Here is a 25,817-nt window from a genome sequence, read left to right as displayed (position 1 = left end):
AGAGTGTTGTCCAGGGGTGGTGGGGGGGTGGGAGGAGGGAACAGCGCAGCGTGAATGGAAAAAAAAAAAAAAACTCCTCCAGAAATGGAAAATCTGTTCTCCTTCTGTCTGTTCGTCAGTGTTCTTCACTCAACGGTGAACGGCGGCACTGATTGGACCCAAACAAAAAGGATGTTTTCGCAGCAGTGACGAGTCAGACGGGGTGAACCACCGAGCACTGACAGAGCTTTCATAATGCAGACACAAATATATAATACAATATAAAAACTAAAGACATGCATACGTACAGGTACGTACGCATAAATACAAATATGTATGCGCGGATTAATGAACGTTATCGCATAATTGTACCAGGAATTACTACGGAGTGTTAAACAGACTTTAATGTGTAATAGTGTCGTGTTTCTGCTGCTGTCCAGTGCTGCAGTGAGGCAACATCAAGCTGAAGGGATGAGTGATGATCATCACAGGGCTCATGTTAATCACACAGTGCACAAACAACGGCAGATGAGACTGGGAGCCCCAACACTGCCCTCGTAAATCCCACTGGGTTTTACAGCCCTGAATGGCAACCAGAGAATCACCTGCATATAAAGTCTGACTGAGGACCGCTGGAGATAATAAACTCCCAGGTCATTCAGGATCCAACTGGGGAAACAAGTCCCGGTCTTTGATTTCCAGAACTAACATTCAGCCACGGGTCGTCTGTCAACCGGTCCTTGGTCCCAACTGCTCAGCTGAGGAGGAGGAGGTGGAGCAGGAGTAGGAGGAGGAGGAGCAGGAGGAGGTGGAGGAGGAGCAGGAGGTGGAGTAGGAGGAGGTGGAGTAGGGGGAGGAGGAGGTGGAGGAGGAGGAGGAGGAGGGGGAGTAGGTGGAGGTGGAGGAGGAGGAGGTGGAGTAGGAGGAGGAGGAGGTGGAGGAGGAGGAGGAGGAGGTGGAGTAGGAGGAGGAGGTGGGGAGGAGGAGCAGAAGGAGGTGGAGGAGGAGGAGGAGGAGGTGGAGTAGGAGTAGGAGGAGGTGGAGGAGGGGGAGGAGGAGGAGCAGGAGGAGGAGGAGGTGGAGGAGGAGGAGGTGGAGCAGGAGGAGGAGGTGGAGCAGGAGGAGGAGGTGGAGCAGGAGGAGGGGGAGTAGGAGGAGGTGGAGGAGGAGGAGGTGGGGAGGAGGAGGGGGAGTAGGAGGAGGAGGAGGAGGTGGAGTAGGAGGAGGAGGAGGAGGTGGGGAGGAGGAGCAGAAGGATGTGGAGGAGGAGGAGGTGGAGTAGGAGGAGGTGGAGGAGGGGGAGGAGGAGGAGGAGGTGGAGGAGGAGGAGGTGGAGTAGGAGGAGGAGGTGGAGCAGGAGGAGGAGGAGGAGTGACGTCGGCAGTGTGACGAAGACGTTGCAGCTGAGGGCAGAACTTGTCCTGCTGGTACTTTAATGGTTGCGAGGCTGCCGTCACAGCCACAGCGTGAGCTCCAAACTCTTCAGGCTGCAATCTGAGAAGCCGGTCGAGGTTTTTGTGCCGCCGCTGCCAAAACCTGGTAGTAACAAGCAGCAGCAGCTTCTTCAGAAGAATCTCTGCATCATTACGTCACAAATCAAACCATTACTGACTAGAAGAGACTAGCAGTGCAAACACTTTGATGACTTATCTCTCAGTCTCTCTCAGACTGCTGGACCATGGGACCAGACTAGCTAGTGGACCATGGGACCAGACTGGTGGACCATGGGACCAGACTAGCTAGTGGACCATGGGACCAGACTGGTGGACCATGGGACCAGACTGCTGGACCATGGGATCAGACTGGTGGACCATGGGACCAGACTGGTGGACCATGGGACCAGACTGCTTGACCATGGGACCAGACTAGCTAGTGGACCATGGGACCAGATTGCTTGACCATGGGACCAGACTGCTGGACCATGGGACCGGACTGCTTGACCATGGGACCAGACTAGGGGATCATGGGACCAGACTAGCTAGTGGACCATGGGACCAGATTGCTTGACCATGGGACCAGACCGGCAGACCATGGGACCAGACTGGTGGACCATGGGACCAGACTGCTGGACCATGGGACCAGACCGGCAGACCATGGGACCAGACTGGTGGACCATGGGACCAGACTGCTGGACCATGGGACCAGACTAGCTAGTGGACCATGGGACCAGATTGGTTGACCATGGGACCAGACTAGCTAGTGGACCATAGGATCAGACTAGCTAGTGGACCATGGGACCAGACTGCTGGACCATGGGACCAGACTAGGGGACCATAGGACCAGACCGGTGGACCATTGGACCAGACTAGTGGACCATGGGACCAGATTGCTTGACCATGGGACCAGACTGGCAGACCATGGGACCAGACTGCTGGACCATGGGACCAGACTAGCTAGTGGACCATGGGACCAGACTGGTTGACCATGGGACCAGACTAGCTAGTGGACCATAGGATCAGACTAGCTAGTGGACCATGGGACCAGACTGGTGGACCATGGGACCAGACTAGGGGACCATAGGACCAGACCGGTCGACCATTGGACCAGACTAGCTAGTGGACCATGGGACCAGACTGGTGGACCATTCGTCAAACACACCAGAATCAGATCATTTTCAAACATCAGCCGATTTGAATGAATCCAAAGTTTTGTTGTCGTTCATATCAGGAGGTAAAATCGTTTCAAAGTAGAAATTAAATTTCCACTGAGGCATCAAACGGACTTGATGTTCTACTGTTGAGTTGACTTCAGCATTCGGCCTCCTCGTCTCTCAGTCCAGACACAGCGACTGCATGTGTTTTCATTTCATTGAATTCTCTTTGACTCAGCGAGTCGACTTTATTGTGACATTCAGCGCGCTCTTTGTTGCTTCCTGTGAACTAGTGAGTGAGCTGAAGGCGAGATGGAGCGTATGCGGCTGCCACCCTCTGACTCACAGATGGCAAGACTGATTGCTCTGTTGACCCGCCTGCAGCGCACGGACCCACACACACTCTGAAAGACACTCTGTCCTTTCTGGAGCAACAAGCATTCCCATCTTTGGAGGTTAGAGCTTGCACTCTATGCAAACCTGCACCAGTCAAAGCACACCGCTGGTCTAGATAGTCAAGGGGAGGTTCTAGGGTGGTTCTAGGGTGGTTCTAGTTGATTCTAGAGTGGTACCAGGTGGTTCCGGCTGGTGATAGATAGTCTTTGGGTGGTTATGTGGTGGTTATATGTGGTTCTGTAGGTGTTCTAGGAAGTTCTAGGTGGTTCTTGGGTAGTTCTATGTGGTTCTAGTTGATTCTAGAGTGGTGCCAGGTGGTTCTGGCTGGTTATAGGTAGTTATGGGGTGGTTATGTTGTGGTTCTATGTGGTCCTGTAGGTGTTCTAAGAAGTTCTAGGAGGGTCTTGGGTGGTTCTAGGGTGGTACCAGGTGGTTCCGGCTGGTTATACGTAGTCTTTGGGTGGTTATGTGGTGGTTCTATGTGGTCCTGTAGGCGTTCCAGGAAGTTCTAGGTGGTTCCTGGGTGGTCCTAGGTGGGTTTAGTTGATTCTAGAGTGGTACTAGGTGGTTCTGGCTGGTACTAGGTAGTTTTGGGGTTGTTATGTGGTGGTTCTATGTGGTTCTATAGGCGTTCTAAGAAGCTCTAGGTGGGTCTTGAGTGGTTCTAGTTGATTCTAGAGTGGTACTAGGTGGTCCTGGCTGGTTCTAGGCAGTTTTGGGGTGATTATGTGGTGGTTCTGTAGGCGTTCCACGAAGTTCTAGATGGTTCTGTGGTGGTTCCTGGGTGGTTCTAGATGGTGGTCCTAGGCCAGACATGGTAAACTATGAAACTGCAAACGTGGCGGCTCACCAAAACCCCCCACCAGTCAAACCGTTGGCCCGGCCCTGCTGTGACCCCTCCTCCACATTTCTAACAGCCTTTATTTCTGCCTTCCACAGTAGAGAACCTTCACAGCTGCTTCACAGCTGGATCCATGACCGTGAAGTGACCACCATCATCAAGAAACCAGCAGTGAGTGACATCACCGGCCCGGTCCGAGCCTGTGAGGGCCGGGCTCGGCCACCGAGGTCCAAACACGTGCTTCGCTGTGTGAACTGAAGGAGTGACGGATTGCAAAGAGGCCGTGAGGAACCCGGCAGTGAGGAACCCGGCAGTGCAGGTCCAGTTACCTTCTCCACCAAGAACCTCTGGCAGGCTGACGTTGCTCCACAGGGAGAATTAACTCCACCGGTCCACAAATGTGTTGCTGTACTAATGTAGAGTGACCTCATTAAATGTGCGAGCATCTGGTGTGTGTGTGTGTGTGTGTGTGTGCGCGGGCTTACGTGTGCTTTTTTAATTAACTGGCTGACACCTCCAGCGTGGTGTCTGCAGAGGTGATGAGAACTCCTGGACGTCCAAGTCAACACACACTGGCTTTCATTTAGCCTCACGCCGCGCTGCGTGTGTGCGTGCTGCACTAGCGGGGGTGCGTGCGCCTCCGAGCGCGTGTGGGAGTGTCAGATTATGGCTTCAGGTGTCACGCCGTATCGCTCCATCTTTTTATTACGCGGCCGCCGCAACGAGTAATTAACTTCCCGCCGAGAACATGTTTGTTCCACTGCGGAGGTCGTAAAGACAGAAATGAGAGCCAATTTACTTTTCCATCAGAGGGGGATTTGTGTGTGGGTGTGTGTGTGTGTGTGTTTAGGATTCAGATTCAGCTGGTATTAGCAGCAGCTACAGTGTCCTTGTTCAAACACTGCAGTCCAGCTTGGAGACTCCCAGCTCGTCCTCCTGCGTCCAGGGACTCTGGAAGTAACGAAGCAAAGACCAATCATGTCTTTCTCCCCACAGGCTGCAGCAAATTCATTGTCTTCTATTATTATTATTATCATTATTATTATTATTATTATTCATTCATTCATTCATTCATCTTCTATAGCCGCTTCTTCCTATCCAGGGTCCTGGGGTTCTGCTGGAGCCTCTCCCAGCTGTCTCAGGGTGAAGGCAGGGTGACACCCTGGACCAGTGGACACTTCATCTCAGGGCCACATAGAGACACACAACCATTCACACTCACATGCACACCTACGGACAATTTAGAGTCTTCAGTTGACCTCACATGCATGTTTCTGGAGTGTGGGAGGAAGCCGGAGAACCCGGAGAGAACCCACGCAGACACAAGGAGAACCCGGAGAGAACCCAGCAGACACATGGAGAACCCGGGGAGAACCCCCGGAGAGAACCCACGCAGACACAGGGAGAACCCGGAGAGAGTCCACGCAGACACAGGGAGAACCCGGGGAGAACCCGGAGAGAACCCAGCAGACTCAGGGAGAATATGCAAACTCCACACAGAAAGGTCCCAGGTCCGGGCCCCGGAATTGAACCCACGACCTTCTTGCTGTGAGGCGGCAGCGCTAAGCACTGCGCCACCGTGTGGCCCATTATTATTATTATTATTGTTGTTAATATTATTATTGTTGTTGTTATTATTATTATCATTATTATTGAGTTGTTGGCGTGCCGCTGAGTGAACGGATGAGATGCACTGAAGCAGAGGTGCAGCAGGAGGTGCGTGAGGAGCAGCGCTGAGCTGCGACGCTGCTGCTCACTCACGGAAGAAGCCGCCTGGGGAAGTGACGTCAGCGTGAGGGACTTCCCTCCAGGTTGGAGACTCGTCTTCTCCTCTACGCTGATGATGGACTGCTGTCACTCATCTTATTCTGGTCTATCATCGTCCTTGACGTCACAGTGTTGTAATTCTGCTCTGTTGACGCAGTTCAAGCTGAGTCTCCTTGTGTATGAAAGGCTCTACCCGCAGAACGCTGCCTCGCCTCGCCTCGCCTCCTCATTGGCGAAAGCCCGCCCCCTAGTGGCTGTAACCGGTAATTACCGCCCATCAGTTTATTGTGCGGTGGCAGAGTCCACGGCGTAGTCAACCTTCGCCTCCTCTTCCTCATTGGATCGGCATCCGGCAACCAACTCACTGAAGTTCGTATATCCGCCCCGTCAAACTATCAAAATAAAGCTCTGGTCACTGTAATGTTGTAAACAGCGATTGACTGACAGTGATGCTTTTTCATTTTATTTTATTATAAGTTGTTTCTAATTTTTAATAAATTAAACATGGACAACAAAGGAGAGGAGGAGGAGGGGGAGGAAGAGGAGGAAGAGCCCTCGTCCCACTGATTGCTGCCACGTTGAACTCAATCAATATTCCTTCATTCTGGTTGTTTTACAGTGGCAATATATTTGTGTTTTATGTCATTTTTTAAATCATGTGTAATTCTGAGCAGTTGTAAAATGCTCTCTCTGTCTGAACGCATGTTTTAGAGTTTCACTGTTGAAATGTTGTATTGCTGTCTAATGGATTTCTTTTAAAGTCCCAGCAGCAACAGAAGCAACTCAGTTATTCTTTAGCGACGATCCCAACAGTCAGCACTCCGGGACCTTACGATTGCAAACCTTTATTATTTTTCCTTTGCTCTCAGCCAAACATCCTCCCTCCAAGGAACCGTTCAGTTCCACCGGATCAACACCATTCTCATCGCTACTGAAGGGAGACCAAACTGGTGCTTGGTCACCCAGTGTGAACATCTCCATCAGTGACCCGGGTCGAGCCACCGCTCAGCCAGAACCCAGAGGAAACAGAAGGAGGTGAAGTTGCTCAGTGGTCCACAATGATTGCATTCCGTTTGGAGATCAAGGTCCCAGAGTCCGGAGGAAGAGCGGAGAGGAACCGGATCCTGGAGATCCAGGTCCCAGAGTCCGGGGGAGTAGCGGAGAGGAACAGGATCCTGGAGATCAAGGTCCCAGAGTCCGGAGGAAGAGCGGAGAGGAACCGGATCCTGAAGATCCAGGTCCCAGAGTCCGGAGGAAGAGCGGAGAGGAACAGGATCCTGGAGATCAAGGTCCCAGAGTCCGGAGGAAGTGTGGAGAGGAACCGGATCCTGGAGATCAAGGTCCCAGAGTCCGGAGGAAGAGCGGAGAGGAACCGGATCCTGGAGCCCAAGGTCCCAGAGTCCAGAGGAAGAGCGGAGAGGAACCGGAGCCAAGCGTGAAGCTTCCACAGTCGGTGATGATGCGGTTTTATCGAGTCCAAAGTCTCCACAGCCGTCCAGCAGGACCTTCTGGAGCACTTCCTGCTTCCCTCTGCTGAGGAGCAGGATGGAGAAGCTGATTCCATTTTCCAGATGGACGTGGCAGCTGCCCACACGGTCAAAAGTACCAACAGCTGGTTGTGTTACTGGGCTGGACTGACCAGCAAAGTCCCCTGGTACCCTGGACCCTACTGGGAATCTACCGGGTGGAGAGAAAGAGGCTGGCCGACAATCATGCAGAAGAAGCACCAACCAAGCATTGAGTGCTGGAACTGGGACAGAGCTCTCAGTAGGACAACATCTCACTGGGAAAAAACAGTCTCTTTATTGGTCTGGTGCAACATTCTAATTTATACTGCATTCTGGGGTTTCATTAAATATAAACACATCATCATCATCAGGATGAAAAGAAATGAAGGGATGGAATATTTCACTCTGTTCGTCATGAATCAATAAAAGATTTGAATATTCTGAAATAAATGAACTGTTCCATGACATTCTAACCTTCTGAGATGCACCTGCACACACGTATCTCCATGGTGGCAATGCAGACTTGATGCTGGGCATCACAGAACCATGGGGGGACGCTGAGCTGTGCACGTATGCAGTGATTCCTAATGGTCTTCATCAGCACAGCAGCGTTGTCGTGAGTTCACAACCAGGTGGCTTTCATGCACACCTGTGAAATGAGATGGAGCATCACTGCTGGGGATGGTGGATCAGCAGCTGACAGGTGGATGAAGAAGCCAAACAAGGTCTACACATGAAGTAAGAGGAGGAGAAGATCAAAGCGATGATGATGATGACATGACGATGATGATGATGGAGACACGACTGTGATTTAATGAGATCTGATGAGAACTGCAGTTCCAGACCCACTGGCCCAAAGCATGCCTGGATCTTCTGGATCCTTTTAGGAGGCGCTCCTCCTGCAACCCATCATGGAAACAACAAAAACCACAGAGCTTCAAATCCCAGCAGTCCAGTTCCAAGACTCTTGTCTCCGTGTAGAAGAAAACCAAACAAATCAAAGCCGTCGTGTTTTCTTGCAAGGTCTTCACTTCTTGCGCGGCACTTTGTTACCGAGTGGGACTTGGTCCATTAGTTTCTGCAGATCAAAGAGAAAGACGTGGGCACAGGTGGCTGTCAGGACTTCAACACAGCAGCACTTCAGCAAAGCAAATCAATACAAGCACAGCAACATTTCTGTTTCTCAAAGCAGCTTCAACAAACTCTGAGTGGAACCCTGAATGCTGACTTGATCAAGTCTGGCTTGATCAAGTCTGACTTGACTTTGTTGAAAGTGCTCCAAGTTGATGAAACCAACTCATATCAGCTGTTCTGGAACTGAAAAGTCTGACTTGATCAAGTCAGACCAATGTAGTCAGCATTGATGAACTCTGACTTGATCAAGTCAGACCAATGTAGTCAGTGTTGATCAAGTCAGACTTGATCAAACCAGACTTGTTCAAGTCTGACTTTTCAGTTCCAGAACAGCTGATATGAGTTGGCTTCATCAACTCGGAGCACTTTCAACAAAGACAGCACAAGCTAGCTGAAACATGATTGGATAAAAACTCTACCGTAATGTACAACAATGGAAGCAGCGCCACCAAGTGGATAATGTGACGTAAAGAAAACAGACTGTAGAGTCTTTATCCTCGTGTTTACAAAGAAAAAAAGTCACTTTTTTGTGTATGTTTTGAGTATGTTGAGGCTGGCGCCCCCTACTGCTCAACCAGTGGACACAATGAGGGGAGGCCAAGCAGACAAGCGAGAAACACACAGGGGAAAAAAAGCAAGTTAACCAACACACCAGGGAACAGGATTTCAAAATAAAAGAGGAAGACAAAACACAACAAAACTAACAAATGAAAAGAAAAATTGTTGAGCTGTTTTTGGAGCAAGAAAGGTTTCCAGAGGTCTTTTGTTGAACATTAACTCAGCCTTTAATTTGGCTCCTGTTAGTTTCTTATGACCATAGAACCTCTGAGTCACCTGATTGTTCAGTTGAAACATGCAGCTACGTTTAAAAAGAATATCTGCTGAGTGAGTTTCAGTGGTGAACGCCCAACATATTGGCTGCTCTCTATCTGACAGATCACAATCACGTCTCACATCCTTCATCACATCAGTCAACCAGAGCATTGAGAGTGACCACTGCACCTCCAGCAGTCTGCTGCAGTAGGCGGAGCTCTCCTCGCCCTCCCGGTGGCTGTCGTCCACCTTGTACCTGCGGCAGGCCAGCAGGAGCTCGCTGGAGCTGTAGAGGCTCGCAGGGTCCAAGGACTGGCTGTTGATCAGGCTGACCAGGTACTCGCGGTAGTGCTTCCTGCAGACCAACCAAAGCAGAGTCAGCGCTGGAGGTGGTCCAACCACTGGTCCCGGGCATCAAGTGTGTGTTCCAGTCCCTGGCAGAGAGACTCTGGCTGCTGGCTGGGTGGGTGGGTGGCTGAGTCACAGGTGATGCTGCTGCTGCTGCTGCTGTTGGAAGCTACCTGCCCTGCGTGGCATTGAAACGCTGCTGAATGGACGGCAGTCAGCCAATAGCGACGGGCCAATCAGAAAAGGTTGCACCTTCCATACAGATGGAGGCGCTGGCGCTGCTACGCTAGCGTGGCTCTGCACTCAGGTGCAGCAATAAGCAACAGAACAGAGGACCTTATTGGTTACTGGTTCAAGTCAAACTGGGAGGAGACTCCAGTTCTCCACCAGTCCCATTGGCTTCCAGTAACACCTGGTAACTCTCCACCTGGATGAGTGTCATAACACTGCCATTACACTGTCATCACACTGTTATAACACTGTCATAACACTTCAGTAATGCTCATGATTCTCATGGGGCCTCAGTTCTGTCACTGTAGCTGCTCGGTTGACCATTGAACCTCATTCAGCCGGTCAACCAATGAGAGGGGAGGAGCCACACTCTGCAGCTGTGTTGTGGTCCAGAAGCTTCATGGATGAAGTGATGACACGCCTTCTCCATCGACACGGTCACACGAGAACCTCTACCTCTGACTGACCACCACTGCACTGAGAGGAAATGACCGAGAACCGCAACGTACTCGCAGAGTCCAGCGTATCCTCGCTGGGTCTGAGCTCCACAGGCGGAGTCCGACTGCTGCCCACCGTCGTCCTTCTGCTCCGTCACCCCACACAAGCCTGAAGAACAAGGGAGGACAGAAGAGGAACTATTGGAGGAAGAGGAGAGAGACGTGAAGCTCGCAGAAGGTCGGTGCCACCAGGCAGATGGATCTGGTCTGCTCTGACTCGCTTGCTGGAGGGGGAGGACCACCGGCCCACACTGGCCCTGCAGTCTGCTGAGCTCAGGTCAGCACTCTCCTCTTTAGAAGCTGCAGTAGAGAAGGTTCAGGCCGTAGTGACCAACCCTAACTCCTATGAAGAATGTATCCAGGCTGGAGAACTGAACACTGGTCCGACGTCCCATTAGGGTCAGGGTCAGGGTCAGGGTCGTCGGACCAATGCCATGCTCCTCCAGGCTCTTGAAGAACGAGGTTCCTCAAACCAAGAACATGGACTCAGAGGGACAAACCCAGCGAGACCTCAACAGTACATGAGAAGACCTCCACCCACAGCCTGGATCAAGTGGCTGCAACCTCCACCAGAGCTGGATCGGACCTGATGCTCCCTTGGTGATAAACCAGGAGGAGGAGGAGACCAGTCCAGGCTGGAGATCATAGATTGTTCTAGAAAGCAGCACCTCCAGCCTGCATATAGAATAATATTGTGAGGCCTCTGCTTGGAGATGGTGCACAGGAACCTCCTCTGCTTCTTCACCTACTTCCATAATCCTCCATACTGATTGGCCCAGAGAGCTTCCCTGCGATCTATGCTGATAAACCTGCTTTCATTCCATGCAGAAAAGCCTTTGACAACGTGAAGGTCCTACCTGTCTGCGTCCCCGGGGGGGCCTCCGTGTTGAAAGGCAACCCGTGTTTCTGCCACACACACACAGACGAGGAGCATGAATCTGGAGGAAGCTCTGAGTCAGTTGTTAACAGCACACAGGAACAACAGGAGGACATTAAAAACAATCTTCAGGTCAACCACATCCTGTCTCCTCCTCCTCCTCCTCCTCCTCCTCCAATGAGCTCTGATCAAACTTAGGAGGCTGTGAAGAACAAAGAGGCTGCGGTTGGGTTAGCAGCTGGCACACTAGCAGGTCCACCTGCAGAGTGAAGGAACCCTGGTGGGAAGAAGATCCAGAGGCAGAAGAAAAGCAGCCGTGCTACAGAGGCACTGGCCAGCTATAAAAGACACTGGCTACTGGCAGCTGGAACTGCACTGGCTGGCAGCTGGCAACCAGTTTCAGCTGCTGTTGGACGGCTGACGCATCAACATCCTGTTGTGTGTGTGTCTGCAGTAACCACGCTGCTGCTGCTGCTGTTACTGCTGCTGCTGCTGCTGCTGTTACTGCTGCTGCTGCTGTTACTACTGCTGCTGCTGTTACTACTGCTGCTGCTGTTACTACTGCTGTTACTGCTGCTGCTGTTACTGCTGCTGTTACTGCTGCTGTTGTTACTACTGCTGTTACTGCTGCTGTTGTTACTACTGCTGTTACTGCTGCTGCTGCTGCTGCTGTTACTGCTGCTGCTGCTGTTACTGCTGCTGCTGCTGCTGCTGTTACTGCTGCTGCTGCTGTTACTGCTGCTGCTGTTACTACTGCTGCTGCTGTTACTACTGCTGTTACTGCTGCTGCTGTTACTACTGCTGTTACTGCTGCTGTTGTTACTGCTGCTGTTACTGCTGCTGTTGTTACTACTGCTGTTACTGCTGCTACTGTTACTGCTGCTACTGCTGCTGCTGCTACTGCTGCTACTGCTGCTGCTGCTACTGCTGCTGCTGCTGCTGCTGCTTCTGCTGCTGCTGCTGTTACTGCTGCTGCTGCTGTTACTGCTGCTGTTACTGCTGCCGCTGCTGCTGTTACTGCTGCTGCTGCTGCTGCTGCTGTTACTGCTACTGCTGCTGCTGCTGTTACTGCTGCTGCTGCTGCTGCTGTTACTGCTGCTGCTGCTGCTGGTCTGTTCTCTCCACTCTGGTCTTTCACCACTGCTCGTCCACACACTGCAGACTCCTTCCAACCATCTTCCACCAAAGATGCAGGTCCACATGCCATGTGAGTGAAGAGGAGGTTATTGATCTGTTTATGACGTTAGCGAAAGGGGAATAACGAGTATGGATCCTATCATCAATCAACCAGCTTCCATTAGCATGTGAAGGCATCTCTCCGCACAATCAGAAGGCTTACTTCCAGTGTGGGGCCTTCTATGCATTCTACGCTCTGGGAATTAATTGTGAAGGACAACACGTTGAAAAGAACGCGAGGAACGTGATGTAGATGCCGAGATCCTTCTGGAGTCTCCACAGAAGAACGCTGTGGTCAACTGTGTCCACTGAAGTCCACAGTAGGAGAACCAGCCGCAGTGGCGTCTCTGACCCTTGTGGTCTTTCTTTTTTTAAAGGGGTCTGATTGGACTTTCAGGGATTCTGGAAAACAACCTGAAGAGTGGATGATGATGATGATGATGATGAACCAACACAAGGTCATCGGTATGGAGGAAGTCCCCTCCTGACGTGTGAGGGTGTTCTGAAGGAGCTCGCAGGAGCAGACAGCAGCGAGCGAGGGACCGGCTGGCCCGAGGACGGCCCAAAGGACGTGAAGTTGAGCCGTTGCTGCGCTCATCACAAAGCATCTGCACATCGATTGCATGGAAGCGCTGACGGTTATTGAGAACATCCATTCACGGTGTGACGGCACCTTTATGGCAACGAGTCTCCGGTCGATAGCTCCGATTGCAGCTGTAAATCTGCCCCTCACTGCAAACTGCACTGTCACGGCAGCCTGGTCCACTGGCTCCTCCTCTCCAGGTGGGTGCAGAGACCCTGCCCCCGGAGGAGGAGGAGCTCCAGTATCTCAGGCCTCCAGTGAGGGAAGGTGGAGCTTCAGGTCAGTGGTGCGGTCACTGCACGACCACTGGAGTTACAGTGAAAGCATCGTAAACACAGACAAGAGCTTCAACCATCAAACTCAGTCCCCGTGTGTGTGTGTGTGTGTGTGTGCGGTACCTGCAGTAAAGCCTGCAGTCTGGAGGGCTCCCAGTCTCGCAGGTAGAAGAGGCAGTCTCTGGGGTGGTGGGCGTGCAGACCAGACACCGAGCACTCCTCCACTGCACACGTCTGCCGACAGCATGGAAGCATCAGCTGATCATCTCTCACATCCAGCATCTCCTCACAGGAACCCTAGGAACCCTGATCTCCTCACAGGAACCCTGATGAAGTCTCACTGGCAGGTTTAGAGCTGCCAGCTGCTACTGAAAGCAGCCTCAGCAGCTGCTGGTTGCTGGTGTTCACCTGGTGTTCACCTGGTTTTCTCCTCATTGTCTAAAGGTGGTGATTTAGAGCATTACTAATACAAGCTGACTGACTGATGTTAATTATGTATGCCGGTGATTTGTGGATGGACTCGTACCGTGTACATGTGAGCTGTGTTCAGTTTCACTGGAAAATACAGTTGCTGCAGTAGAGACTCAGTCAGTGGCAGCAAACATCAAAGTTATTCTGTTAGCGTAAAGGAAATGATCCAAGGAACCGAGCTAATGCAATATATTGATACTATATACATACTTTATTGATACAGCAGGTGTGTTTTTTACAACCTATTGTAAAAAAAAAAAAAAGATATTGCTAGTATCTACAAGCCCCATATCTCCATGATAACGCTGCTGTGAAAGATATCGACTGCTAGAAATAATTGCACCCTTCCAGCTTGGCTTCAATGGAAGTGTGTGTCTCTGGCCACTGGGGGGCAGCCTACACTCAGGAGAACCATGGGTGTAGGAGCCACTTTGTATTGCTTCCTTATGTTTATTTTTGTTTATTTTATTCCTTCAAGCGAAGTCGTTGCGTTCATGACCCCCTGCTGGCGGTTTCAGGGTACTTCAGGGTTCTAGCACACCTGTGCAAAGGCCAGGTTGGATTTTCTGTTTTTGGAGGCTGAATTGAAATTGGAGAGTTGGAGACGCCAGCAGGCAAATGGTTTTCAATTTGTTTGGTTCATTTTGGAGTCATTTTTCAATTGAATCTTTGCCTGAAGTTACCTTGAAGTTACTGAATCTGAAATAATCGTCGTGATTTTTAATTATTTCTTTTTTTTTTTTTACCTTTTTTTTCCTACAAATGAGCACATTGAAGCACCTCTGCATTACAGAAGGAGGCGTTGCATAGTTTGAAAAACATTTTCGCACAAACATTTGGAATAATATCTTCTTTTCTTCAACTGGAACATAACGAGTGTGAGACTCACAGTGTGGAAAGGGTTGTTGCAGCCGCTGCAGAACTGGTAGCGACACTGCGAGCAGCAGAAGTGCATGCAGCCGCCTTTGGACAGAGCGTACTGGAAGCGGCAGTTTGGACACGCTGCAAGGGGAGAAGAGAGGTTAGAAGCTCCTCAGTGCGACCTTGAGCAACTGCCAAGGTCGACCTCTCGTAGCCCCCCCGCTTGTACGGTGGCGGTGGAGGAGCGCTGCGGTTGCTTACTGATGCCGTTGTCTCGAAGGTATCCAGCCAGACCCTGCCGCTGGTACTCGGGGTCGTTCTCCCTCTTCCAGGACTGGTACTGCTCACAGGACAGACCAGCGTGCTGAGACTCCCACTGCACCACACAAAGCACAGCAAGACTGTTCAGAACATCTCATCACTGTAGAACCAGCACTTTCAATGTGTTCAACGTGACAACTGTGATGCCCCCCCCCCCCCCAGTGCCACTGGTGCACTGGATCCTGCTGCAGGTCCAACCCTGGTCAGAACTGAAGCACCTGCATCTTCTGTCTTCACCTCCCGTCACCTCCTTTCCCACCAGTTACCATCAATTACCATCAGTGACCATCAGTTACCATCAGTTACCATCAGTGACCATCAGTGACCATCAATTACCATCAGTGACCAACAGTGACCAACAGTGACCATCAGTTACCATCAGTTACCATCAGTTACCAGTCAGCAGCTGCTTCACCCCAGCAAGTCCAAGGAAGGACGACTGAACTACACTGCACAGTACTTTAGTGTCCACGAGGGGCCACCGTACAGAGGAAGTCAGTGTGGCCACCACGAGTCGACGGAATAGCAAAAGATAATAAGGAGCGGGGTCAGTCGACAGCAACGCAAGCGATAGTTGCAGCCAGAACCAGGTTCAACTGGGTCTTGACCTTGGCGATGACCTCCTGTGTTGTCCAGCTGCTCTGTCCCGCTGGGCCTCAGTCCTACCAGTGGAGACTGGCTCAGCTGAAGGGCTCAGTCCCTACGTACTGGACCAGTTTGAAAGGAACCCAGTGAAAGTCACAGTACTCACATTCTTCTTACACTGAGCACAGAAGCTGTTGTGGCACTGAAAGCAGGTGACCTTCAGCTGGTTGCCGTCATAGATGAAGCCGTACGAGCACTGCGGAGGGAAGAGAATCAAGAGTGAGAGCGCAGTGAGTTCACACTGGCAGTGAGTTCACTTTGCATTCTGAAAGTCAGAGAATTATTAGAATATTTATGTTGAGGGTTTTAACAGAGATTTTGAATTAATTAAGAAGCATGAATATTGTTCATGTAGAACGCGCTGCCATTGGCTGCTTTCTGTCTGAGTCGCTGCCTGGTAATCATTTCTTCTTTGACTTTTCCCACTAAAATAGAACTCCTCAGTATTGAACCTTTTGATTGATGGGTGACCTTCACATCATCTTTGCCTTGAGCAGCTTTCTGTAGCGTGATGTTCCAGATTGAAAACATTCAATATTTAATTCAATATAAATCAATACGCGATCAATTCTGCACAAGTCTGGACAATTTTTGCAGAGGGGGAAATGCAATGGTGACACCCGGTGGCCGTACGTTCACATTGCAGGCTCTCCAAACTAATAAATTCAAGTCCACCTGAATTGCTGCCGCTTCACAACAACAACAACACAACAACTCATTGAAAATGAAAGCCAACAGTTTGTTTGCGTGTGTTGTCGGGAATGTAAAACAACTGTGGTCGGGTCGCTGGGTTCCGTGGCCCGGGACGGTCCGAGCAGCTGGCAGGAACTCACGTGGCAGCACCAGAGGAACTTGGGGTCCTTGATTAAAGCCTGCTCAGTCAGCTTCTTATGGAAGAGCTCGTAGACCTCCGACTCCAGGCACTCCCTCAGCTGCAGGACGACAGCACAGGGAAGAGATGGTCCTTCACTGGATCACTGCATCCTTCACTGGATCACTGCATCCTTCACTGGATCACTGCGCGGTGCAGTGATACACAATATACACAGTGAGAGCTGTGCTGTGGTGAACCTGCTGACTGGCCAATAGAAACCAGTCTTGGAAGGGTGGAGGGAGTCCACCACAGGTGTACTATACACAAACAGTACACTCACACAATACAAAACACATTGTCAAAGTGTTGTGCAGCAAAATACCAAACACAGTTACACAGTGTTTGCATCCAAAACAGCTGAGTCCAGTTCCTCCGGTGCTCTTCAGTTCTGGAGATCTCAACGTCATTATGAAGTTGTCATGCAGACTCGCAAAAACTCACAATCCTGCTGCTGCTGCTGGATCAGAACCAACTCTGACACCTGCTGGGCCTCTCTGGTACTGGTTCTCACTGGTTTTAATCACGTCTATGTTAGCGTGGGTGAATGTTCCTCCACAACACGTGGGATCCAAGTATGGGGTTCCCCCGAGGGTCAATTCTAGCTCCGGCCCAGAGACACTGGACGCAGCATGGGGCCTCCACAGCTACGCCGATGACACGCAGCTGTGCGTCATCGTGTCTCCTCAGACACTGCGTCAATCGTTCTCCTGAAGGTTCTGCTGATGAGACCGCTGGTGCCTCACCTGGATGTCCAGTGTGGAGAAGTAGCTGTTGAGGTGCTCCGGGTCGTTGATGTCCGGTTCCCAGCACACCGGGCACACCATGTCTCGGATGTGTTTGTCCCTCACGGCGATGGTGAAGTGTTGCTGGAAGCAGCCGCTGCACACCGAGCACTGGCAGGAGGTCAGGGACTGCATCTGCAAAGCCAGGGAGGAGCTTCACGTCAGTAGGGGTGGAGTTGAATGCAAGGAGTTGAATTTCCACCAAAGGTGCGGTGAATTTTGTGTTTCCATGAAGAGGTTCTCTGACACGAGAGCTGTGTCTCAATCCAGGGTCTGCATCCTTCAGACCGAGCGTCCTCCGTCCGAAGGAAGCGTCCTCCGTCCGAAGGAAGCGTCCTCCGAGGACCCGGCCTCGCGGGACCGACCCACACCCCGCCTCCCCGGTAACCACCCGGGACGGTCTAGCCTTGGGCGTACTTCCTGGTGGCGTCACCGCCGTTCCCCCCTGCTGGCCAACCCCGGAAGTGAGGTTTTCATAGCATCAAGCTCACCATTGGTTGGTTGGATGTTCAAATAAGTAAAAACCCTACGATAAAAAATGAATACTTTATGTGAAATTTCAATACTTAAATTTATACGTGGTGTCTTTGCCAGTAGATGGCGCTAATTTCAGCTGACTTCCCAGGATCCCAGGATGCTTTGCAGGAACAGCACGCAAAGCATCCTGGGATACAGAAGGAGGTGAAGGATAGTAGCGGTGCAGCCTTGTGGCTAACAGTAGGGAGCATTTGGAGCGTCCTTCTGACTATTGGGAATTGGGAGGAGCCTTCACGCTCCAGAGTCACTTCAGCAGGTGTGTCTCCATCCAATCCAATGTTCTAGACCGGTTCAGAAACAACCGATTCAAGCGAGCACGGAAACCTTTCTGCAAACTAAAGACAGAGATGGCTTCTCCTTTCGGTTTGTGTCCTAAATGTTGTGTCATTTCGTTCTCGAACTCTCCAAAGGCTTCCTGGAGAGTCACAGAGGGAAGCGAGCTGAGCCGGACCGATCCAGTACCTTGCTGTGGGGGAAGACGGACAGGCAGATGGGACACTCCTGGGCCAGGACCCTCCGGATGAACTCCTTGTCGTGGGACTCACGGACAGCCTGCACTACGTCCTCCAGGGAGTAGGGGGCACTGCGCTCCAGAAGCAGCGACAACGCCAGCTCGCAGCGCCCCCAACTGGGAAGATTATACATTGCCAGCAACCTCCGACATATGCGCTGCAACATGGAGAAAGGATTGGAGAGGTTGTTAGAACGCTCGCTGGGTTCCAGACCCTCGGAGTGGTTCTTTAGACTGGGGTTCTTCAAGAAGAAGAACTTTGATTTTATTTTGCAATTTTTAGCCTATGTGCTTCACACCATTGAGTGGAAGCACCACAGTTTGACTCGGTCAACATTTTACAACGATGGCTTTTATTTTGGAGGGACTGTCACGGAGACGCAGGGTTCCAGAGGATTGCCCCGGGGGGATCCATCAGAATGTTCTCACCTGTTTGTCAGGGTGGTGGATCTCCACAGGAGGTTCTGGCCTTTCACTCCAGATGTGCTTGTGGAACGGTTCCAACAGGGGGCGCTGGAGCAGGACCAAGGCCGCCCTCACGTCACCGCCGCTCTGCCTCAGGGTGTCGTGGCAGCCGCTCTCGTCGCTGAAGCCCATGCCACACAGCTCCTTCACCTGAGGGGGGGCGGGGGGGGAGAGGAACCCTGAAGGTCTGCAGGCAAGAGAAGACCAGCGGGAGGGAGGGGGACCACTTGGATCGACCTGCTCCACCTTGGCCAGGCGGTCTCTTCGAGCTTGTCTCGCCGCTCTCTCCAGGTCGCTTCCCGCCAGCAGCAGCGCCTGCTTGGCCTCCCGTCTCGACAGGTGGACCACCGGGTCCGGTTCCGGAGGCTCGGCCCGCTGGTCCTGCTCCTCGGCAGGAGCTCCACGTGACCTGCCCTGAGAGAGAGTTCATCACTGGGAGGCAACAGGCCCATGCTGCCAGTTCAAGGCCCAGTGTGAAGTATTGGGAGGAGAAACAGTGCCATCATGTGGTTGCTTTTTATATTGCGTCACTCAACCGCCCACCCTCCCTCCTCCTCCTGAGCCGCCAGCGAACTACAGTGGCCCTGCGCACCCCCAAAACCCTGGAAACCTGCTCCCTCTTCTTCTTTGTTGTTTTAACTGAAGACGCCCCCTAGTGTTCACCCTGAATATGAAGGGCCATCTCAGGCAGCTGGATTGTCCCCACCGGGCTTCCTTAGAGAGAAGCTGCTGCAAGACTTCCCATCATGCCTCAGTCACTCACATGATCTACTAGGCCAATCAGAAGGACCCTGGAGGAGGTCCCTAACAGACACGACCGGCTGAGACGGAGCCCATGGGATTACTGCAGTACCTCGAGTGGCCACTGGGGGCAGATCATCCATGCAGCTGACTGTGAGAGACCTTGGCTGGATGGATGTTCTCTGATACATAACGGAGAACCGTTCTCAAGGTCCCGATGGGCCGAATATCACACAGTGGACCTTGAACTCATCACTGCCAGCGGGACCTACTGACCAGGTCTTCTGCGGAGGTCCTGCCAGACTCGAACCGTAGAGAAGCTGCTGACACCAGCACCCGGACCTGGTCCAGGAGACCCGGAAGCTCAGCCTTCAGCCACTTGCAGGGCAGCACGCTGGTGTCCCTGGACACCTGGATGCTGGTGTAGACCTCCTCTGCAGTGATGCCCTTCTTCTCGCCTTCCTAGCATGAACAGAGAGGACGCAGACTGTAGAACCAGACCTTGGATCTTGGTCCCGCGTCCCTGGAGTCCACAGTGACTCACCCTGATGAGATGGACGAGCTTTGAGCCCTCCTCCCTCATCAGCGTCTGCCTCCAGCAGTCCAGGTCCTCGGGGGCCGGCTCGCTGGGTTTGACGGCCAGGGCTGGGACCCGCCTGACGGGGTAGGGTGGGCGGAGCTTCACCGGCAGGGCCGCGGGCTCCGGGCGAGCCAGGTCGCACATCTCGCACATGGTGGCTGGGGAGTAGTTCAAGTAGGTGCAGAACTGGCACACCCACTGCAGGGGGAGGGGTCACAGGGAGGACGTGGACGCGGTCTTCAGACTGACTGGTGGCCACCAACCACCTCCAGTTACACACACACACACACACACACACACACACACACACACACACACACACACACACACACACACACACACAGAGGACTGACCTGGTTGTCGGGGTCGCCAGGCATTCCCAGGACCGGTGCTGGAGGTCTCGGGGGGTTGACGGGCGGATTTGAGGACGTCACCGGCGGTCGAGTGGCCAGGCGAGGGCGCTCACACACCTCGCACAGAATACTGCTGGCCTTGTTCACCATGGTGCAGCTCTTACAGTGCCAGTCTGAGGAGACCCCGCACATAACAGGTGGTGTTGGAGTCCAGACAGCACCAACCAACCCAGACCAAGACCTGATCCAGACCACAGAGCATCGAGCTCCAGACCAGGCCAAGACATCTGGGCTTCCAGACTAAGACCTGATCCAGAACACAGAGCATCGAGGTCCAGACCAGGCCAACACATCTGAGCTCCTCTCTGTGGTCCACCAGGAGTAAACAATACCAGTGACAGCAGCGAGGGGGCGCTCTCACTGGCCCAGACAGCCTCCCCTGTCTGTTCTTCATGCCACTGTATGACTGAGTCACAGTTACAGTTTCAACATGCAGACCACATTCAGCCTGTAGTTCTGCGTGATATTCCGTAGTTGAATAACAAGCTTCCCCACATTAAAGAACCGTCCTTGCTGTTGGAGTTTGTCAAAGGAATTTCCAAACACACGTGTCAGTGCAGTCCAGTGCAGTGCAACTCTACTGGTGGACTCCATCATCACTGGAGCTCCTATCACTCTGGTGTGAGGACATTATTACTCATCAACACACACACACACACACACACACACACACACACACACACACACACACACACACACACACACACACACACACACACACACACACACACACACACACACACACACACACACACGGCCCAGCACGGTGGGTGTGGCCTCGCTGTGTGAGAGGACACTGACCTGCACTGCCGGTGGGTCGAGACTGGTCAGCTTGGCTGCAGGTTGGTGGTGCAGCAGGTAGGTGGCACTGTTCGCACAGCATATCCCCGCCAGCGTTGGTCTTGGTGCAGTGAAGGCAGCTCCAGGAGGAGGAGCTGGCGGGAGTGGGAGGAGGAAACAGGTGAGCTGTGGGAGCTAGCTAAATATAGACACAGGCACTGCTTAGAACAGGGGTGGGCAAACTTGGGGGGCGGGGGCTATCGCTTACGCTAACGTGTCGGCAAAGTTTTGTTGGGGGGAGGGGTGGAGAAGGAGCGCGCTATCGCTATCGCTTACGCTAACGTGCCGGCAAAGTTTTGTTGGGGGGGAGGGGTGGAGAAGGAGCACGCTATCGCTATCGCTATCGCGCTACGCTAACGTGCTGGCAGAGTTTCGTCGCCGGGGCCTGACCTCCTGCTGCTCCCTGCTCCCCTGCTGTGGTGGTGGAGAGGTGAGGCCACGGCGGTGCGGCAGTGGGCGGCCCTGCCGGGGTTGCAGTGGTAGAGGCGGTCGCACTCGGCACACAGGCCCTGCTGGCAGGTCAGGCAGTGGGCCGAGATCCGGAAGATCTCACAGATGTTGCAGTTTTCTGCGTGGGGGGGAGGGGGGGCGGGCGAAGGGAAGACACAGCAGAACACAGCAGCCTGAGGCCCGGTACCGACAGCACGGGGGGGCGGGCCCTGCAGTTAGAACCCAGACAGACCCAAAGAGCCAAAGACAGAAAGAACCTGAACCCTCACTGGGTCCATTCCACTGTCCTGCACAGTGAAGTGGAGGTTCTGGAGGTTCTGCTTTCACTGCATGAAGTACTTTGTTGTCAGGAACCAATGGAAGAACCGAGGAGGACGGTTCTTCGTGTCACGGCTCCAGGTCTTCTCCTCACCTGGATGCTTGCTGGAGGAGCTTGGGAAGACCTGCCTGGACTTGACCCTCCGGTGCTTGAAGGTCAGCGAGAGGCCCCGCCCGCTCTCCTGGGAGGAGGAGGAGGAGGAGGAGCCGCTGGGAGGAGGAGGAGGGGCCAGAGACTTGCTCTGCTGCTGGGATTGGTCCACGGCGTGGCCGTCCGTCTCGTCCGTGTTGAGACCCACATCCTTCCCAGAACCAGAACACTCATCACATCCTGTGATGATGAAGATGATGATGATGGTGATGAAGATGATGATGAAGATGGTGGTGATGATGGTGATGATGAAGAAGGTGATGATGATGATGATGATGATGGTGATGAAGATGATGGTGATGAAGATGATGATGATGATGGTGATGGTGAAGATGAAGATGACGAAGATGATGGTATCTAGTCATGCTGGCTGATGTGTGCTACCTTGTGTCTCAGTGCAGGGATGATGATGATGATGATGATGAAGATGATGAAGATGATGAAGATGTGCGCTACCTTGTGTCTCAGTGCAGGGATGATGATGATGAAGATGATGAAGATGATGATGAAGGTGATGAAGATGTGCGCTACCTTGTGTCTCAGTGCAGGGATGATGATGATGAAGATGATGATGATGAAGGTGATGAAGATGTGCGCTACCTTGTGTCTCAGTGCAGGGATGATTCCTTCATAGAACTCAGGGTGTGGATGAGTCTCCTGCAGTCAAAGCAAAGCGTGGACCAGGAGATCCAATCAGACTGCACTTCCTGTGTGTGTGTCTGTGTGTGTGTGTCTGTGTGTGTGTGTGTGTCTGGCTCGCACAACGTGTCCATGCAACCACACCCACAGACCATTCAACCATCCATCCTCCACTCAACACCCGTGCGTCATGCGGTTCCAGTGGTGCGGTTCCACTGCTCGACTCGCGACAATAACACACAATAATAGAAGAGAGTGCCTTGATGAGCATCTCCAGCTCCATCCTGAGACTCATGACCTCCAGGGTGACCGAGGCCACTCGGCCCACGTCGGGATCCAGGACATCTTCGGGGAAGCTGAGTCCATCGGCCTGCTGGTGGGAGTAGCCGTAGAGGCGAAGCACCGTCCGCCCTCCCTGGAGGCGGCACACAGAGCAGAGACCACGCAGGTGAAAAGTGTGGTCTGGAGACGCTTTACTGCCTCAGAACCAACACAAAGTCCATGTGGACCGAAGCTATGAAAGCCAGCAGAGTGAAGGTGTGGCGCTTTGCTCTTATGGTGGGTACAGTATTGTATAGCACAGTATAGTCCAGTATAGGACAGTATAGTCCAGTGTAGTGTGGTGTAGTGTAGCATAGTATAGTATGGCATAGCATAGCATAGAATAGCATAGTACAGTATAGTCCAGTATGGTGTAGTGTAGCATAGTATAGCATAGCATAGCATAGCATAGACTGAGTCGGTCTGATGGTCCTCTAGGAGCTCACACAGACCACTCACCTGAATGGCATCCACAGTGGACCTGAATACCGGGTTGTTGAGCTTCACGGTCCTCCAGTACTTTGGTCTGGTGGGGTTGGTCAGGTTACAGCCGTACTTCTCCAAGATGTTCAGGGCGGTGGAGAGCCGCTGTATGGATGCAAGGGTCTGAGAACACACAGGCGGGGGGATGGAAGAGCAAAGGTGAGTCCTGCTAGACAGAGTCAATAGACGGTACCACAGGTCCAGCGCCACAGAGACATTCCAACACCTCTGGTGCAGCAGCACCTACCGTCTGGAAGGAACACAGTCCATCTCACCTCCTTGCGGTTGCTGCCCACGCTGTTGTGCACGACCATGGTCTCCGCTGCGATGCGGTTGTACTTGATGCAGGGTGGCAGGGGCAGCTTGGCCATGTGGGTCACCCCGAGCCACAGGTCGTCCACTCTGCCCCCAGAGTACAGACACACTTCAGCCCGCTGGCGCACCGTCTGCAGCTGCTCCGCCAGGGACGACATCCTGCACAGGCCAACACACAGAAGCTATTGAGCGGTGTATCGTTGGAAGGACAATGTATTGAAATGACAATGTATTGATATTGAAATGAGAATATATTGAAATGAGAATATATTGAAATGACAATGTATTGAAATGACATTGTATTGAAAGCACAATATATTGAAATCACAATATATTGATATCACAATATATTGAAATGAGAATATATTGAAATGACAAGGTTGTGGAGGTGCAGAGAATGAGACCCAGAAGCGAAGGCAGAAGGTTGAAGCGTTTATTCTCCGCACTTCCAACACCTTCAAAATCACCGCGCTACGTGGAACCCGGAACATCAAAACACCAAACCCCGCCCCCATCACGCCCACTTAAGTACCCGGCCAACCAGGTGAATGTCTCTCCCCTTCCCACCTTTGTAGGTCACTACAAGGTATTGAAATGAGAATATATTGATATTGAAATGAGAATATATTAAAAATGAGAATATATTGAAATATCAATATATGGAAATGAGAATATATTGAAATCACACTATATTGAAATGACAATATATTCTCATGTCAACCAATCACTGCAGCTGCCTCCAGGCATTTCAAATGACCAAGGCAACTGCGTGGGGAGTCCTGGTCTGCACACACCAGGGCTAGCTGGTGGACCGAGTCCATGACCCTGCTGAGTCAGTCTGGCATCACAACCACTGGCGACAAGTTCACCTGCACTGCGCACAGTGGCAGTGACAGTGTATCTAAGCAGGCTGGTGCTGCTACTTACTGGGCCTGAGTTATGAGTTTATATCGCTAAAAGACGAACATGCGGAACGTAAACACGTTGTTATAAAGCGCGAACTCACAACAGCGGCTCACGTGGTCCTCTGACCCCTGCAGTTCACATTTCAACCACTAAACTGCCTTCACCACTGCCGCACACACACACACCCAGGCCGGTGACACGCTTCAGCGCCACCTGCAGACACCACGTGGTTATTATTTTGTATCCACCGTGGTGATTTTTCCATTGGCAGCCGCAATGAATCATTTCAAAGGAGCAGCGTCGTTCATCGACTCCCCTGGAAACCACAATAGTAACGCGCGCCGCAATTATTCACCGGTCACGGAGCACGCGCAGTGGCTCGCGTCAAGCAGCCTGCAGCTCACCTCGACCTTCTGCCTGCGGTGCGTGAAGCTCCGTCAGCGACTGCTGAAGGTCCTGCGGTCCGTGCGATGGCTTCCTACCTGCTGCTGCTTCCGCCGCCGCTGCTGATGCTGCCGCTGCGCTCCTCTCAAATCCTCCCGCGAGACGTTCTACTCAGAACGCGGTGCTTCAATCACTCCGACCTTCTCCCGCGTTGCCACGCACGAGGCGTCTCGTTGACGGTCGGATAATAAAAGACCACGTGGCCACTGGAAAAGTCAGCCGCGTCCCATGCAGCAAAACACCCGTGCGTCCGCGTGGAGGTTGAAGCGAGCGAGGCGCGCTCTGCCTCCCCGTGGCAAAAACATGGACGCATCGTGTGTGACGTCACTCTCCGGCTGAACCCCTTGATTGGCGTGCCGTGTGTTCAGTGGAGAGCAGACTTGACAACATGGTCACGCGTGACGTGTCGGCGATGTTCCCGCCCCTCGTCCTGGACGGAGGTGGAAATGCGAAGCCATCAGTGATAGTCGACCAGCACCACCATCTCCACCTGCAGCACCTCCAGCAGCAGCAGCAGCAGCAGCAGCAGCAGCTGTCAGTCAAGACCACCAATCACACACAGGGAAATAAAAACATGACAGCAGGACAACAAACACAGGGTCCATGGAAATAATACTAGTACTTTTTTTTAAAATTATTATTCATGAGTGAAGAATACTGCATAGAGCCTGATCACTACAGCGCCATCTTCTAAACCAGCCAGGGGGGGCAAACTATGGCCCAGGGGCCATATG

The 25,817-nt window shown here is 52.4% G+C and overlaps 2 protein-coding genes across 2 annotated transcripts in view; one reads left to right on the top strand and one right to left on the bottom strand.

Moving 5' to 3' along the window:
• LOC142881297 (NLR family CARD domain-containing protein 3-like) overlaps window positions 1–25,817 on the top strand; it is a 160,242-nt gene that overhangs the window by 56,245 nt on the left and 78,180 nt on the right. The window lies entirely within an intron of this gene.
• Window positions 7,852–25,263, bottom strand: rnf31 (ring finger protein 31). The gene is made up of 24 exons (XM_076015516.1): window positions 25,044–25,263; window positions 23,694–23,892; window positions 23,395–23,541; window positions 22,874–23,029; window positions 22,576–22,632; window positions 21,919–22,126; window positions 21,447–21,624; window positions 21,018–21,151; window positions 20,157–20,329; window positions 19,768–20,001; window positions 19,500–19,685; window positions 18,729–18,896; window positions 18,447–18,632; window positions 17,969–18,175; window positions 16,931–17,104; window positions 16,147–16,245; window positions 15,420–15,509; window positions 14,609–14,723; window positions 14,376–14,488; window positions 13,139–13,249; window positions 10,962–11,010; window positions 10,117–10,213; window positions 9,218–9,383; window positions 7,852–8,159 (listed from the first exon to the last, which is right to left on the bottom strand). The coding sequence occupies exons 2-24, from the start codon at window positions 23,889–23,891 to the stop codon at window positions 8,109–8,111; spliced, it is 3,297 nt and encodes a 1,098-aa protein (XP_075871631.1). The 5' UTR covers window position 23,892; window positions 25,044–25,263; the 3' UTR covers window positions 7,852–8,108.

The sequence above is a fragment of the Nelusetta ayraudi genome, unplaced genomic scaffold, assembly GCF_046127955.1.
Source record: "Nelusetta ayraudi isolate G7.1 ecotype Tasmania unplaced genomic scaffold, CSIRO-AGI_Nayr_v1 ptg000190l, whole genome shotgun sequence".
NCBI lineage: Eukaryota > Metazoa > Chordata > Actinopteri > Tetraodontiformes > Monacanthidae > Nelusetta > Nelusetta ayraudi.
This window is presented reverse-complemented; position numbering and strand designations above follow the sequence as displayed.

Bases quoted from the DNA above. Each gene is read 5' to 3' on its own strand.
- rnf31 (XM_076015516.1), bottom strand. From the start codon at position 23,891: ATGTCGTCCCTGGCGGAGCAGCTGCAGACGGTGCGCCAGCGGGCTGAA. The intron at 21,152-21,446 runs GTCAGGCCCCGG...CACTCCCGCCAG, and splicing joins GGAGCAGGGAGCAGCAGGAG to CTCCTCCTCCTGGAGCTGCC. The intron at 19,686-19,767 runs GTGAGTCACTGT...TGTTCATGCTAG, and splicing joins AGCTCGTCCATCTCATCAGG to GAAGGCGAGAAGAAGGGCAT.